General features: G+C 27.6%; 1 protein-coding gene across 2 annotated transcripts in view; it reads right to left on the bottom strand.

Moving 5' to 3' along the window:
• LOC111629759 (bifunctional methylenetetrahydrofolate dehydrogenase/cyclohydrolase, mitochondrial-like) overlaps positions 1–6,962 on the bottom strand; it is a 29,343-nt gene extending 22,381 nt beyond the window's left edge. For both annotated transcript variants that reach the window (XM_023373669.1, XM_023373670.1), the window contains exon 1: positions 6,296–6,962. In XM_023373669.1, the coding sequence (XP_023229437.1) occupies positions 6,296–6,432 (137 nt within the window). In that variant the 5' untranslated portion in view covers positions 6,433–6,962. The remainder of the gene's footprint in view (positions 1–6,295) is intronic.
• Positions 6,963–12,289: the final 5,327 nt, after the last annotated feature.

Genomic DNA, 12,289 nt, shown 5'->3' with positions numbered 1-12,289 from the left:
ATAACTTTATTCTTTGCATTCATTGTGATAGCATTAACAGTTTAAAAGTAGCAAAATAAACATTACAATTTAATGTAAACTTTTGTAGTAGATAAATGTTCTCCTATAAGCAGTTTTCCTCCTATACCACATCATAGAATTATAAAAAAAAAGTCAAGCATTGTTCTTCCAAGCATAACTACTAAAACTAAATTAGCTACTTAATGTAGCTAATTTAGTTTTAGTAATTAGTTTAATTTAGTAATTAGTTTTAGTTTTGAATTACTAATGTAGTAATTCAATTAATTGTATTTATATACATAAAGCAACATCTCAATAATCCACAGTATATTAATATATAACCAACCGGAAAAAAGGGGCAGAAACCATACAATTATTATAATTAGAAATTAATTGTATTTCACTTGTAAAAATTTTTTTCATTGACAGAAATGACCATAAAATATATCAATATCTCAATTAGCAAATCACTATTTTTCACCTATTAATTAAGTTTTAGTCAAATTTTTGTGCTATTATAAGAAATTTAGAAATTTTAATATATTTTATTCAATATTTATAGTGTGTTACTATATCTGTTTTCCCACTATCAGATTTTACAGGAAACCCTTGTTAATTTGAAATTCAAGGGACAAAATAAATCACAAGTTCAAATTATCCAAAGATTTACATATATCTGTACAATATGTCAAATGCACTGTAACTGATATAATTTAACAATGTAAATTTGTCTCTGTAATCCAAAACACACGCTTTGGTAGACGTATCTCACAGCAATTTCTGGTTAGCAAATTTAACTTTTATTTTTCATTGAACTACAAATATATTTCGGGTTGGTATAATATACTCCAACCCCTCTTCAGTGCTAGTTCAAATAAACAAAAAATGTTAAAACATGACTATGTTATATTACATTAAATGAAACAAACCAAAAAACACTAAAAACACTTACATTTTTTCAAGTACACAACAAAAATTGTTTCTTATTTTGCTTTTTCACAATCTAGGAGGTAGGAGGGTAGACCGTTTACAAACATCAATTTATGTTTTAACTTAAATACTATGCATACCATATTAATATGTAAAATACAAAATAAAGATTGCTATAGTTTAACTCGAAGGAAAAATTGATACTAAGGACGGATGAAACGTCTGTTCCCCAGATGTCCAGTCTGCAAGGTAGGGACTTTTCACTCCTCTATCCCCTGATTTTTTAATTTTTAAAAGTTTATGTGTACCACTCCCCTTAACCCCACATCTGCAATGGCCATAAATTCGGAGAACCAGGGGAAGAGATCACTTGGTCAGGGGATAGAGGAGTGAAAAGTCCCCACCTTGCAGACTGGACATCTGGGGAACAGACGTTTCATCCGTCCTTAGTATCAATTTTTCCTTCGAGTTAAACTATAGCAATCTTTATTTTGTATTTTACATATTAATATGGTATGCATAGTATTTAAGTTAAAACATAAATTGATGTTTGTAAACGGTCTACCCTCCTACCTCCTAGTTTGTGAAAAAGCAAAATAAGAAACAATTTTTGTTGTGTACTTGAAAAAATGTAAGTGTTTTTAGTGTTTTTTGGTTTGTTTCATTTAATGTAATATAACATAGTCATGTTTTAACATTTTTTGTTTATTTGAACTAGCACTGAAGAGGGGTTGGAGTATATTATACCAACCCGAAATATATTTGTAGTTCAATGGAAAATAAAAGTTAAATTTGCTAACCAGAAATTGCTGTGAGATACGTCTACCAAAGCGTGTGTTTTGGATTACAGAGACGAATTTACATTGTTAATATAACATACAGAAAACCAACTATATATTGATATAATTTATTAAGCAAACAGAATATGGCTATGTATACAGAATACTATTCATTATTTATATTAGTAATTATTAAACTGTAGGTAAAGTAGCAAGTATCTGGTGAGAACCTCACAGATCAACAAAAAGCTTTTATAAAAGTAAAGCAGAATTCCTCAAAATGTAGCCAAATCATTTTTAAAAGTAGTCCAAAAAGTATTAAGTTACCCAAATCTAGTTAGCCGAGAGTCCTACAAGTATCTTAATCTGCTACTTGTAGCCCAATCTTGCAATCCTGAAATCCAGCCATATTTTATGACAGGAGAGAAAAGGGTATTTTATGGGTAAGGTGACACCTGAAAATGCGCTACTGTAAAAGCAAAGCCATGTTGACCAGATTAGAGTTGTTCTTGATTTATTGTTCTCTTATAGTATGGAGGCCACTTCAATCTAAATGAACAAGTTAGCATATGCATGACAATTTGAAATTTGAAATGAAAATTCTGTCCAAAGTAGTTATATTTCAAACTAACCAAATTCTTTAACATGTAAATCTCTATATTCCTGACCAGGACAAATACTAATGGGATTTTGAAACTATCCAAGTTTGAATTAATGAGGATTTCATATACCTATCTTTTGCTGTTGCAAAATTTTTAAGATATTCCAAAAAAGTTCATTATAAACCTTGACTATCTATGACTTTTAAATTAAATCTCATGCTCTTTCTTGAAACCTTGATCTTACAATCTGAACACCTCAGTAGGTGCTTTGTAACCATTTTCACTATACTTCTCATCCATTATTATGAAGTATAACATAGAAATGAGAAATAATCAGCTCTAAGTTGTATTTCTTGTTCCAAATATAGTAATTAAGCTTATTTATTAGCTGTAACATGTCAAATCATCTATATATATAAAATTACTTGTCCTGACTGAGTCACTGACTGATTCATCATCGCCCAGAGCAAACTGCTTAACCTAAAGAGGTGAAATTTGGTACACAGTTAGGGTACGTCAAGGAAACGCACACTAAGAAGGGATTTTTCGAAATTCCCCCCAGGGGGAGAGGGAGAGCATTAAGGCTTAACTGGAAGAATGGCTTCAACTGTACTATTTTACATGCGATTTTTTGTTTTTATCTGTGTTTTAGTAGGGTATGCCATGGCAATGCACACTAAGAAGGGATTTTTCGAAATTCCCCCCAGGGGGAGAGGGAGAGCATTAAGGCTTAACCGGAAGAACGGCTTCTACTGTACTATTTTACATGCAATTTTTTGTTACGTTTAGTCTTCATTAAGTACTTAAGTGTATTAAATTAATAATCTTTCAGACATTGTTATAAATATTTTTATATATTTCAATTTTTTAACCAAATGCTCGAACTGTTTTAAATTCGAATTTGTTATTGCATATTGGTTGGATTATAGAATGATGTAAACGTTCCAGAAAATTGATCAAATTGAAAATAGTTTGTTTGATTCTCAGCAATTCTCATCATTCTCGACGGTAGGTGTTATATAACAATTACTATGGTTGTTGAAATACTGAATATAAATGGGGTTTGCTTGCAAAACCTCCACGGGCAAAGTCGCGGGTAACAGCTAGTTAAACAATAAAAATATAGAAAATTAGACAGTTCTACATGTGTTAGATTTAGTTTAATACTTTCAAGCCCAATTCTAAGATTACATTATATTCAGGTGAACTACAAAATAAATCAAAAACTTCTCTGTTTACAATATCATCCAATAATGTCAAAATGTCATAAGTAGATGTTTCAAGTAGGTTGATATTGGCATTGATAATGTTATCTTTACTGACAATTTAATTAGAAGTGAAAAGACATTGATATATAATAATAGTCTTTTTTTGGTCTATTAAAAACCAGTGTTATCCTCTTTCAAAATTTACTCAGATTCTGATTAAAATTTTGACCTTCAGAAATAATGAAAATCAAATAAATTAAAAAGAGTCATGTACAGATTTTGTCTTTAATTGTTTTGACAACTTGACACAGCAAAAACAACATAAATAATATTTAATAACAAAAAATTTCACACAATGTTACATACATCTAGAGATCCTAAACATCAACAAATTTTGATAGCAGTTTATATGTACAGATGGAAAACAATTATTTTTGTCTGAGGCTTCTTTAAACTCTGGGATCTCAAGTGAACACTATTCAAGTGTTGCTCGAGATTCCCGATTATCCTAAAAACTGAATGATCAAGAGTTTATGAGGTAACATCCAAAAGTTCAGGACTGAGTTCATACATCCAGAAATTGTTAGTTATAATGCTGAAGTATATCCTCCTTCAAAGTAAGTCCCTTCTCAAAACAATATTTCTGCCAGTGAGTACAGAGATTGTGGAAGAACTTCTGGAACTCTTTCTTTGCTATATCCTTCATTTCAATCAGTATTACTTTCTTCATTTCTTCCATGCTGGAAAACTAACGACCTTGACTCAATACACCAGTGCAGGAAACAGGTGGTATGATCGCAGCAATCTTTGAAACATTTTTATCAGTGTGAGCTGCCACTGGTTACCCACTACATTGATTATCTTCAATCTCCTCCCTGTCCTCCTTCAACTGTCAATGTCATTTGAATACTCATTGTGATAGTGTGTTACTGCCATAAACCTGCTCACCATGTAGGTTAACATTGAACCTTTGCCCAAATAAACACAAGACTTAATGGCATTCATCGAGCAACACAATTTTCACTAATTGTCAAGTGTACTCCACCCCATGCTCACAATACCTGTATGTACGTACCACAAATGATCACTGGCAAACCCCTTTGCAGGAAAGTTGCTCTATGTCGTAACAAAACCAATAATCACCATGAGCCTGGTATACATGTATATTTCCACACAGACCCAGTTCCAGAACTTTTGGATACTATCTTGTAAAATTTATAGATTTTTAATATCTTTTTAATTTAAAAAAATAAAATATAATTACAGGCTTCTTTACGAAAAAATTATAAAAATTTTTTTATGAAATAAAATTATAAAGTAAAAATTATCAACAACTGAATTCAGAGTAGCTAAAAAAAAATGATAAAAAAACAAAAAAAAATCAATAATATACGTTGAAAAATTAAATTTTATAAAACTACATCAAATTTGATTAGATTAAAAATTGATTAACTAACATTTCCAGCAAAATTTTAATTTTTATTAAAACAAATTTTTTTTAAATGTTAACTTCTTTAAAGATTTTAAAATATATTACACAAATCAAAAATAATTACTACAAAATAATATGAACATGCAAATAAATATATTAAAAAAACATTTATTAATTTCCTTTAATTCGTCTTCTAATATTAACATTTTAAAATGTCACATTTAATCATACAAAAAAATTTCAAAACAAAAATATCTAAAACCATATGGCTTCTTTTAGAAACTAAATATAATCAAAATTATTTAAAAAAATACAACCAGAAATACCAGGAACTAGTTTGTCTTAAAAAAAAAATGTTTTAAAGTATTACATAACAATAATGTGTATATATACACTATTATATACAGTAGTGTATATATATACACACACACACATGCAAATTATTTTAGTTTTCTTTAGTGTGTACTGTATCCTCATGACTTCTCATATGGTATATATTTTATTGACAATATCACATAAGTATAGTATCAAGTTTTCATTTACTCAAATTTACTGTATTAATTCATATTGCTTAAGAAGCCAACTTGTTTTTAAGATCCGACTCCTTAACTAATGGTTGGTTTGTTAATTTAAGTATATAACACGATGTCATTATCACCATTTTTTGTAGAAGATAAAAACAAAATTTCAGTTACAAAATGAGTTATTTGTTTTTTCATTAAAAATTAATAGAACACAAATAAAAGTTGATATATTTAAAACGTTTTTAGACGAAGATGATTTGATTAATTGATCAATCAATCAATCAAAACAACGTATAAGAAAATGAGAATGTTTTCCAGCTTCATTTTTTCTTCTTTATATATTCATAATAATATAATTTTCTCTCATCTTGAAATTTCTATATTGACTATAATCTTGGTATAAGTTTCTACGTAGAATAGTTAATCATTCAAATTTGTGATGACCGACATATGTCAAAATAATTTGGACTTTTTAATAATAATTAATGATTAAAATCAGTAAAAATATAGGAATGTTTAATAGAATTATATTCAATGATATTTCAAATATAGTTATGTACTTTTGTACTATACTTTTTACAGCTAAAAACAAGCTTCTCAATCTTCACAATATAAAAATTCTACATTTTAAGAGCTGTAAAAAGTTTGTAATTAGGCTATTTTTCACTTAATAAAATAAAGATTTTTTTACATAGCTTTATTTACAAATTATACATCCAGAACTTATGAATGATAGTGTTTTTTTACACTAAACAAATGCATGTTTAGTCACTCATCAGAAAGCATTTTGCACGCTTCTAGTTAAGAAAAGTGTTCTTACCTTGAATCTGTAGTAGATATAAAGCATTTTTGGTGATAAGAATCGTTTCCACGTTTCATCGAGCAAGCGTGAAGGGTTTTAGAATTCGTCCTAGAGCAAAAATTGCAAAGAATTCTCTGCAAATATCTTAGACTCATAACTAAGAATTCTTACAGAACGGCATTTACGCGAGTAACTAACATTTACCGGTCGAACCGCTGTCGAGTGATAGTAAAATATACAACTATTAACTCTTATATAGGTCAGTAGATCGCCATTAGGTCAACGAACGTAAAGAGAAAACAGGAAAAATCGGCATTAACTCGCCTAGTTCGTTCATTTACATACACAACTCCACGAGGTGAGTCCGGCCATCTTTTATTTAAAAAATAATAATAATAATAATAAAATTTTAATTTATAAGCTCCTTAGAGATCTTTAAGAAACTACGAGTAAGAAACAAAGCGTTTGAATAAAAAAATAATCGAGTTCATTTTTAGCGAGAAAAAAAAATAAAAATAAAAGTTTACGGCTAGACACGTTGAGCGTTCGATTATTAACCGTCAGATGGTGTTGAGTTAGTACACGTGCTTTGTGTACATCACGTGACGGGACGTAACCAATCGCTACCGAGATGGCTGCGGTTAACCGATAGACGTCGTTGTTGAGAGTAGAGTTTGGGAGGCGAAAGATGGCCGAGGAAGTGAGGTGTGTTCAGTTGAAGAGGAGTGACTCTTTCGGTTTTGGATTTTCGGTTTTTGGTGGTTCCGGTTCCGATTTTCCTCCGGTTGTCTATGACGTGGTAGAAAATTCTCCGGCTGCCAACAGCGGACAGGTAAGCCAACGGTTGTCAAAAATCAGCTTACGATCTCTTAACATTTGGCAAATGTTCTTCGACTTCCGTTCTTAAGACTGAATTTTCTTTAGTTTCGTTAATATCATCCGTTAATTTCCTGACACTCCCGTAAATATGCACGCTATCGGCTTCATTCATACGTTTTTAAATTAATTATTGATTAATCCCGTAATTCAAAAAATGGCTTTGTTCTCCCACTCGATCGTGATTTGCATAATGTTTTTTTATTTACTTATAATTAGATATGTATATAATTGATCGTAGAAAGTCGATATATAGCTTCCTACTAACTTAATTATCTTACAATAATCCTCCTATTTATATAAATATTGTGGATGTTTATTTGCTGAAATAGTTGTATTTTATTATTAAATCAAATTGATGAAATTTCTCTACATTATATAAATACTACAGTTCTTATTGAGGTTTAGAAATTAATGTTACTACTGAGATCCTGAATTATATTGACGCGGATAGGTGATGAAAACTGTTACGGATTCGCTCAATTTAGGAATTGTGGTCGAATGAATAAAAATTATATGTAATTAGCATGTAAGATGGAAGAAAAATTAAAGCAAATTACTTACTATTACTCTTCATATCTAAATTTTGATAAGGTTAATTCTTTTCTATATTGTGGGTGTGTTCCTCTTTTGGGATTGCCACTCTTGTTGCCAACACTGTTTTCTTTATTTTTTTTTTTTTACTTTTTAGATGAAACTTATTATTGATAGATGAGAAATTCTTTTAATATTCTCATGTTTAAATATGTATTTTCAAGAACATAGATCTGAATCCAATAGCAGTTTATATATTTATGTTTTATAAGAAGAAAACAAGGTTAGATTTACAGACTTTAACAATATACATACAAAAAATTGGTTATCTTGTTAAGGATATAAAAAGGTATCAAAATTAGATAAGTGATGCCTTTAGAAATAAGAAAAAAAGCTTATTTTAGAAGAGTATTGATTAAAGATACACACCCTTCATTGTTTAGAATGCTACATCATATCAAATGTTATAACTGATTATTTATAAGCATTACAGATTTTTTTTGTGACATTTAAATATTTATAAATTGTATGATTAACATCCTGTGTATTTTGATAGTTTATCCAATAAACTTTTAAACATAAATGCTAGATGTGATGTATAACAATAATTGCGTAGTTTATGTTGTGTAATGTAGTGCTTGCATTAAAGTATGCTAGTATGCTACTGAGATTATGTTTATTATCAAACAGAACATGTAAACGACCCAGTCCGTAAATGCAGCAAAATTTTTAATTATTATTATTATTATTATTATTATTCATACTAAAGTTAGTACTAGAATGGCTAAATAAACAGTGCTGCAAATTATTTATCAAAACATAAACTTTAACAGTTAATAAATCATCATTTTTTATTGTATTGATAATAAAATTAAAGTGAAACTTATAGATTAGAATATTTTTTAATTCATTAAACCTCCTTAAATTATAACTTTTATCATTTTTTTGTATGATACATTGTTTTTAATATTATTTTTAACTGATGAGTAATAGAAATTTATCAATATTTTTAAAAAATTGATTTTTTTTCTCTTTTATAAATAAAATGTTTAAAATTTGTTTAATTATTTCTTATAAAATATTGATGATTGGTTGATAAGAGAAATGATAAATACAGATATATTATCATATCCTATATCATACATCCTATTCCTTTGGATTTTGCGTATTACAGAAAAAGTTTAAATATTTTTTTTAAAGGAAATTATGCAATTGTCTATATTAGTGTGATATGCTATACAAATAAATGTTTTTAAAAATTATTTTTTCAAATAAAACTAGAATTACTTACTTAAAACTAGAATATTTTATATGGATTAAATGAGTGACAGTTTCTATAAAACAATACTTTTGGCAATAAATTTTTACTTAAGAAGTAAAGATTTTATTGTCAAGTTTGAGTTTTGTTTAGGTTTGTTGCATTTGATTATGGATTTGTCATGTTAATAGTTTACTTATTTCCTGTCTCTTTTACTCAAATGATTTTACAAGCATGTCTGTTTCTAACAGACATGATAAAGGGGTCATTATAAAGAATTTTGAAGATTTGAGATGCTGTCAGAGTAATTCAGAATGCATCCTTAGTTGACTAAAATACAGAATTATATTTATCACATTTTGTTGCATTTTTATAATAATTAATTGTTTTGCATACTTATTTAAGTTAATTCTTATAATTATCATAAAATAAAATTAGATTATAGTTTGTATCGTGTAGTCAAAAAATATTAAGTTGTTTTTGCCAGGAATTATGCTTCACTAAATTTGATTACACCAAATATTGTTTAATTAGGATATTATTCCTTTGTTGATATATTCATTCAGTAGCAAACAATTTATAATATTTCATAAATGAGATATAAAAATATTCAATAGATAATGTACTATATTGTAAACAAAGTTGGAAGAGTCAATGAAGAAAAGATTGAGAATTTATGAATTACTAGAATGTATATATAGCTAACTGATGTTTTCAATTACTCAGTTATATTGCAGATGAAGCAATCAAATGGTGTGTGAAGGATAATTTCAAACGTCATACTTTGTATATGATCTGTTTTAAAATACATTTCAGGCTTCATATTAATATTTTTTATGAAAAAATTTGACTTAATTTACTTTTCTAAGTTATGTGATATATATTGTTTGTCGCTAATGTATCAAATTATACAAAAAAATTTGTGTCTCTTGATAGGGTGTAGGTGGACTGGCCTAAACACCTCTTAGAACTTTAAACACAGCCTTTTTAAGTGAGTTGACTGACCTATTCACCCTGTATCTGGGAGCTGTGCTAAATATATGTCATAGGTATCATACACACTGTCTTTAAAAAGATATATGGATTGCTTTTAAGTTGTTGACCATATTTGGATTTATATAAAGTTTTCGTAACTATTATTTATTAAAAATTTTAAATCTTCTCTTTTAATTTAAGTATATAACTTTGTTTCTATCTAAAAACAAAAAAATGATTGATAACACTGCTTATCTTCTGTAACTAAGAAGCTTTTCATAGTGTGATTTTTGTTTCACCTGTTTACATACAAATGTGTTTGAGTGAGATATGTTTGAATCAGTATGTCGAAAGTAAATTAGTTTTTAAAATAATATAAAATCTCATTTGAATATCTATATATCAGGTTATTTAAATTTGAAGTATTTGATGAAGTGCATTAAAATACAGCTACATAAATTATGTAATAAAGCTGTTTGCATCTTTGCAATTCAAATTTATAATTTATCTTAAAGATAGATATTTTTTAAGTTTTAAAATCAAAATGTAATGATTTCTAACCAGAACTATTTGAAGAATGATTTATTTTATCTTGTCTTTATCTGAATAATCAAAATTTATATACATATATCATTTACAAGTTTGAATTACTAAATTATTTTAATTAAATAAAAAGAAAAAGAAAATTATGTTTGCATCTTAACTATATTTATCTTTAAATTATTATCTCCTATAAAAAAGTAGATATGTCAGTTAAATTGATTGCCTATATATGTCAACCTGATGTTTGTTCACATGCAAAACAAATGTTGCAGTAGAAAAACATTGTAACTGTTTCAATAATTATCTTTCTCACATTTTATTGTGATATTAATGTTTAAAATGTTTCTAATTTTTATTTATATATAATTAATCATACAGTAAATTAAAATTAATACAGTATATAAATTATACAATAAAAAATTACAAATTAGAATTAATAAGTCAGATGAATAGGTTCTAGAAATTCCAAAAACAAAATGTTCTCCAATTTTTGATTATATATTGCAACTTTAGTTCATTTTGAATTGATGTTAAGCATTTATAATTGAAGTTTGGAGGATCACTAGAAACATTTTTTAGATTAATTAGGGAATTTTTTTATTACTAGTGTCTGTTTGTCTTATGAGCAGTTGTAATGAAATTGCAAATATGTTTTTATGTAGAAGTTAATAGAATTGTAAGTACTAAGGATGGCAAATTAATAGAAATTTAATGGGTTTTCTTACATATTTTTATGAATAAATTCCTTTATTACAGTATTAACAATTGTTAATTTTACCAAAAGTTGGGTAGAGAATTGGTTGAAAGTGGAAAGTCAATAGACATCCAGATGACTGAGATAGTTAAGGTATTATTCCTACCAATCTGGAACCCAATATGAAATCTGGATGGTCAAAAAACCCTAGAATTTTTCACAGGCAATTTGTCCTGGATACATTGGGCCTTGTCACTGCCATTGTCAGTCTGGCCAAACCTGTGATGGATATAGAGAAATGACCATCTCAGTACTCATAAGCTGAAAAGAGTAAAAATAATTAAAAATAAGGAAAGTCAGAAGAAATATAAAGAAAAAGAAAATTGTAGAGAAGCATTATTTGTTGATCTGTCTGATGAAGGAATGATGAAGGGACATGAATTTTGTAATGAAGCAACTAAATGTCATTTAAAAGATTTTAACTATAATTCTATAAATGTTAAATTTTTAAAGATACAATGATTTTGTTTTGAAATTATTATAATATAATAGTAGTAAAATAAAAAAAGATGAAGTGTCCACTCATATATCAGCTTGTTGAAGCATTGTTCTCACTTCATGTGAAATTGCAGGTTTAAATTCTACTTTGGATGGAAATGTTGTTGTTTATTTGGGAAGAGAACATTCTAAAGTACTATACTGAACAGCTCTACACTGAATTAGAATAAGAATGAAAATTTATTTTAAAATTTTTTACTATTTAAGTGTTCTTCTATTACTATAATAATTAATTTTGTATAATTTTTGTTACAAACAACACTCAGATTTTATTTCTGTATATTAGCGTTGAAATATTGAAACTAAGTATATTCTGTTAATGTTTGGAATAAAATGGTTTTCAGATTAAAACTTTTCCTAAAAAAATTATAAAATTATTACTACTACACTACAGTTAAATTTGTCTAGTCATAAATATAGTATTAAAGCGTAATTAAAGAATTTAATGTTTATATTTCTAATAAATTCATAACTATAATATAACTAATAAATGTAATTAAAAGCAGCCGTTATACTTAACATTTTATATAATTTGATCTCTGTAACCTTTAAACAATACATCATCATCTGATAT

This window comes from Centruroides sculpturatus, unplaced genomic scaffold (genome assembly GCF_000671375.1).
Source record: "Centruroides sculpturatus isolate CEXI.00-Female unplaced genomic scaffold, Cexi_2.0 scaffold541, whole genome shotgun sequence".
NCBI lineage: Eukaryota > Metazoa > Arthropoda > Arachnida > Scorpiones > Buthidae > Centruroides > Centruroides sculpturatus.
Note: the sequence above shows the minus strand (reverse complement) of the source record. Positions and strands in the feature narration are given on the sequence as shown.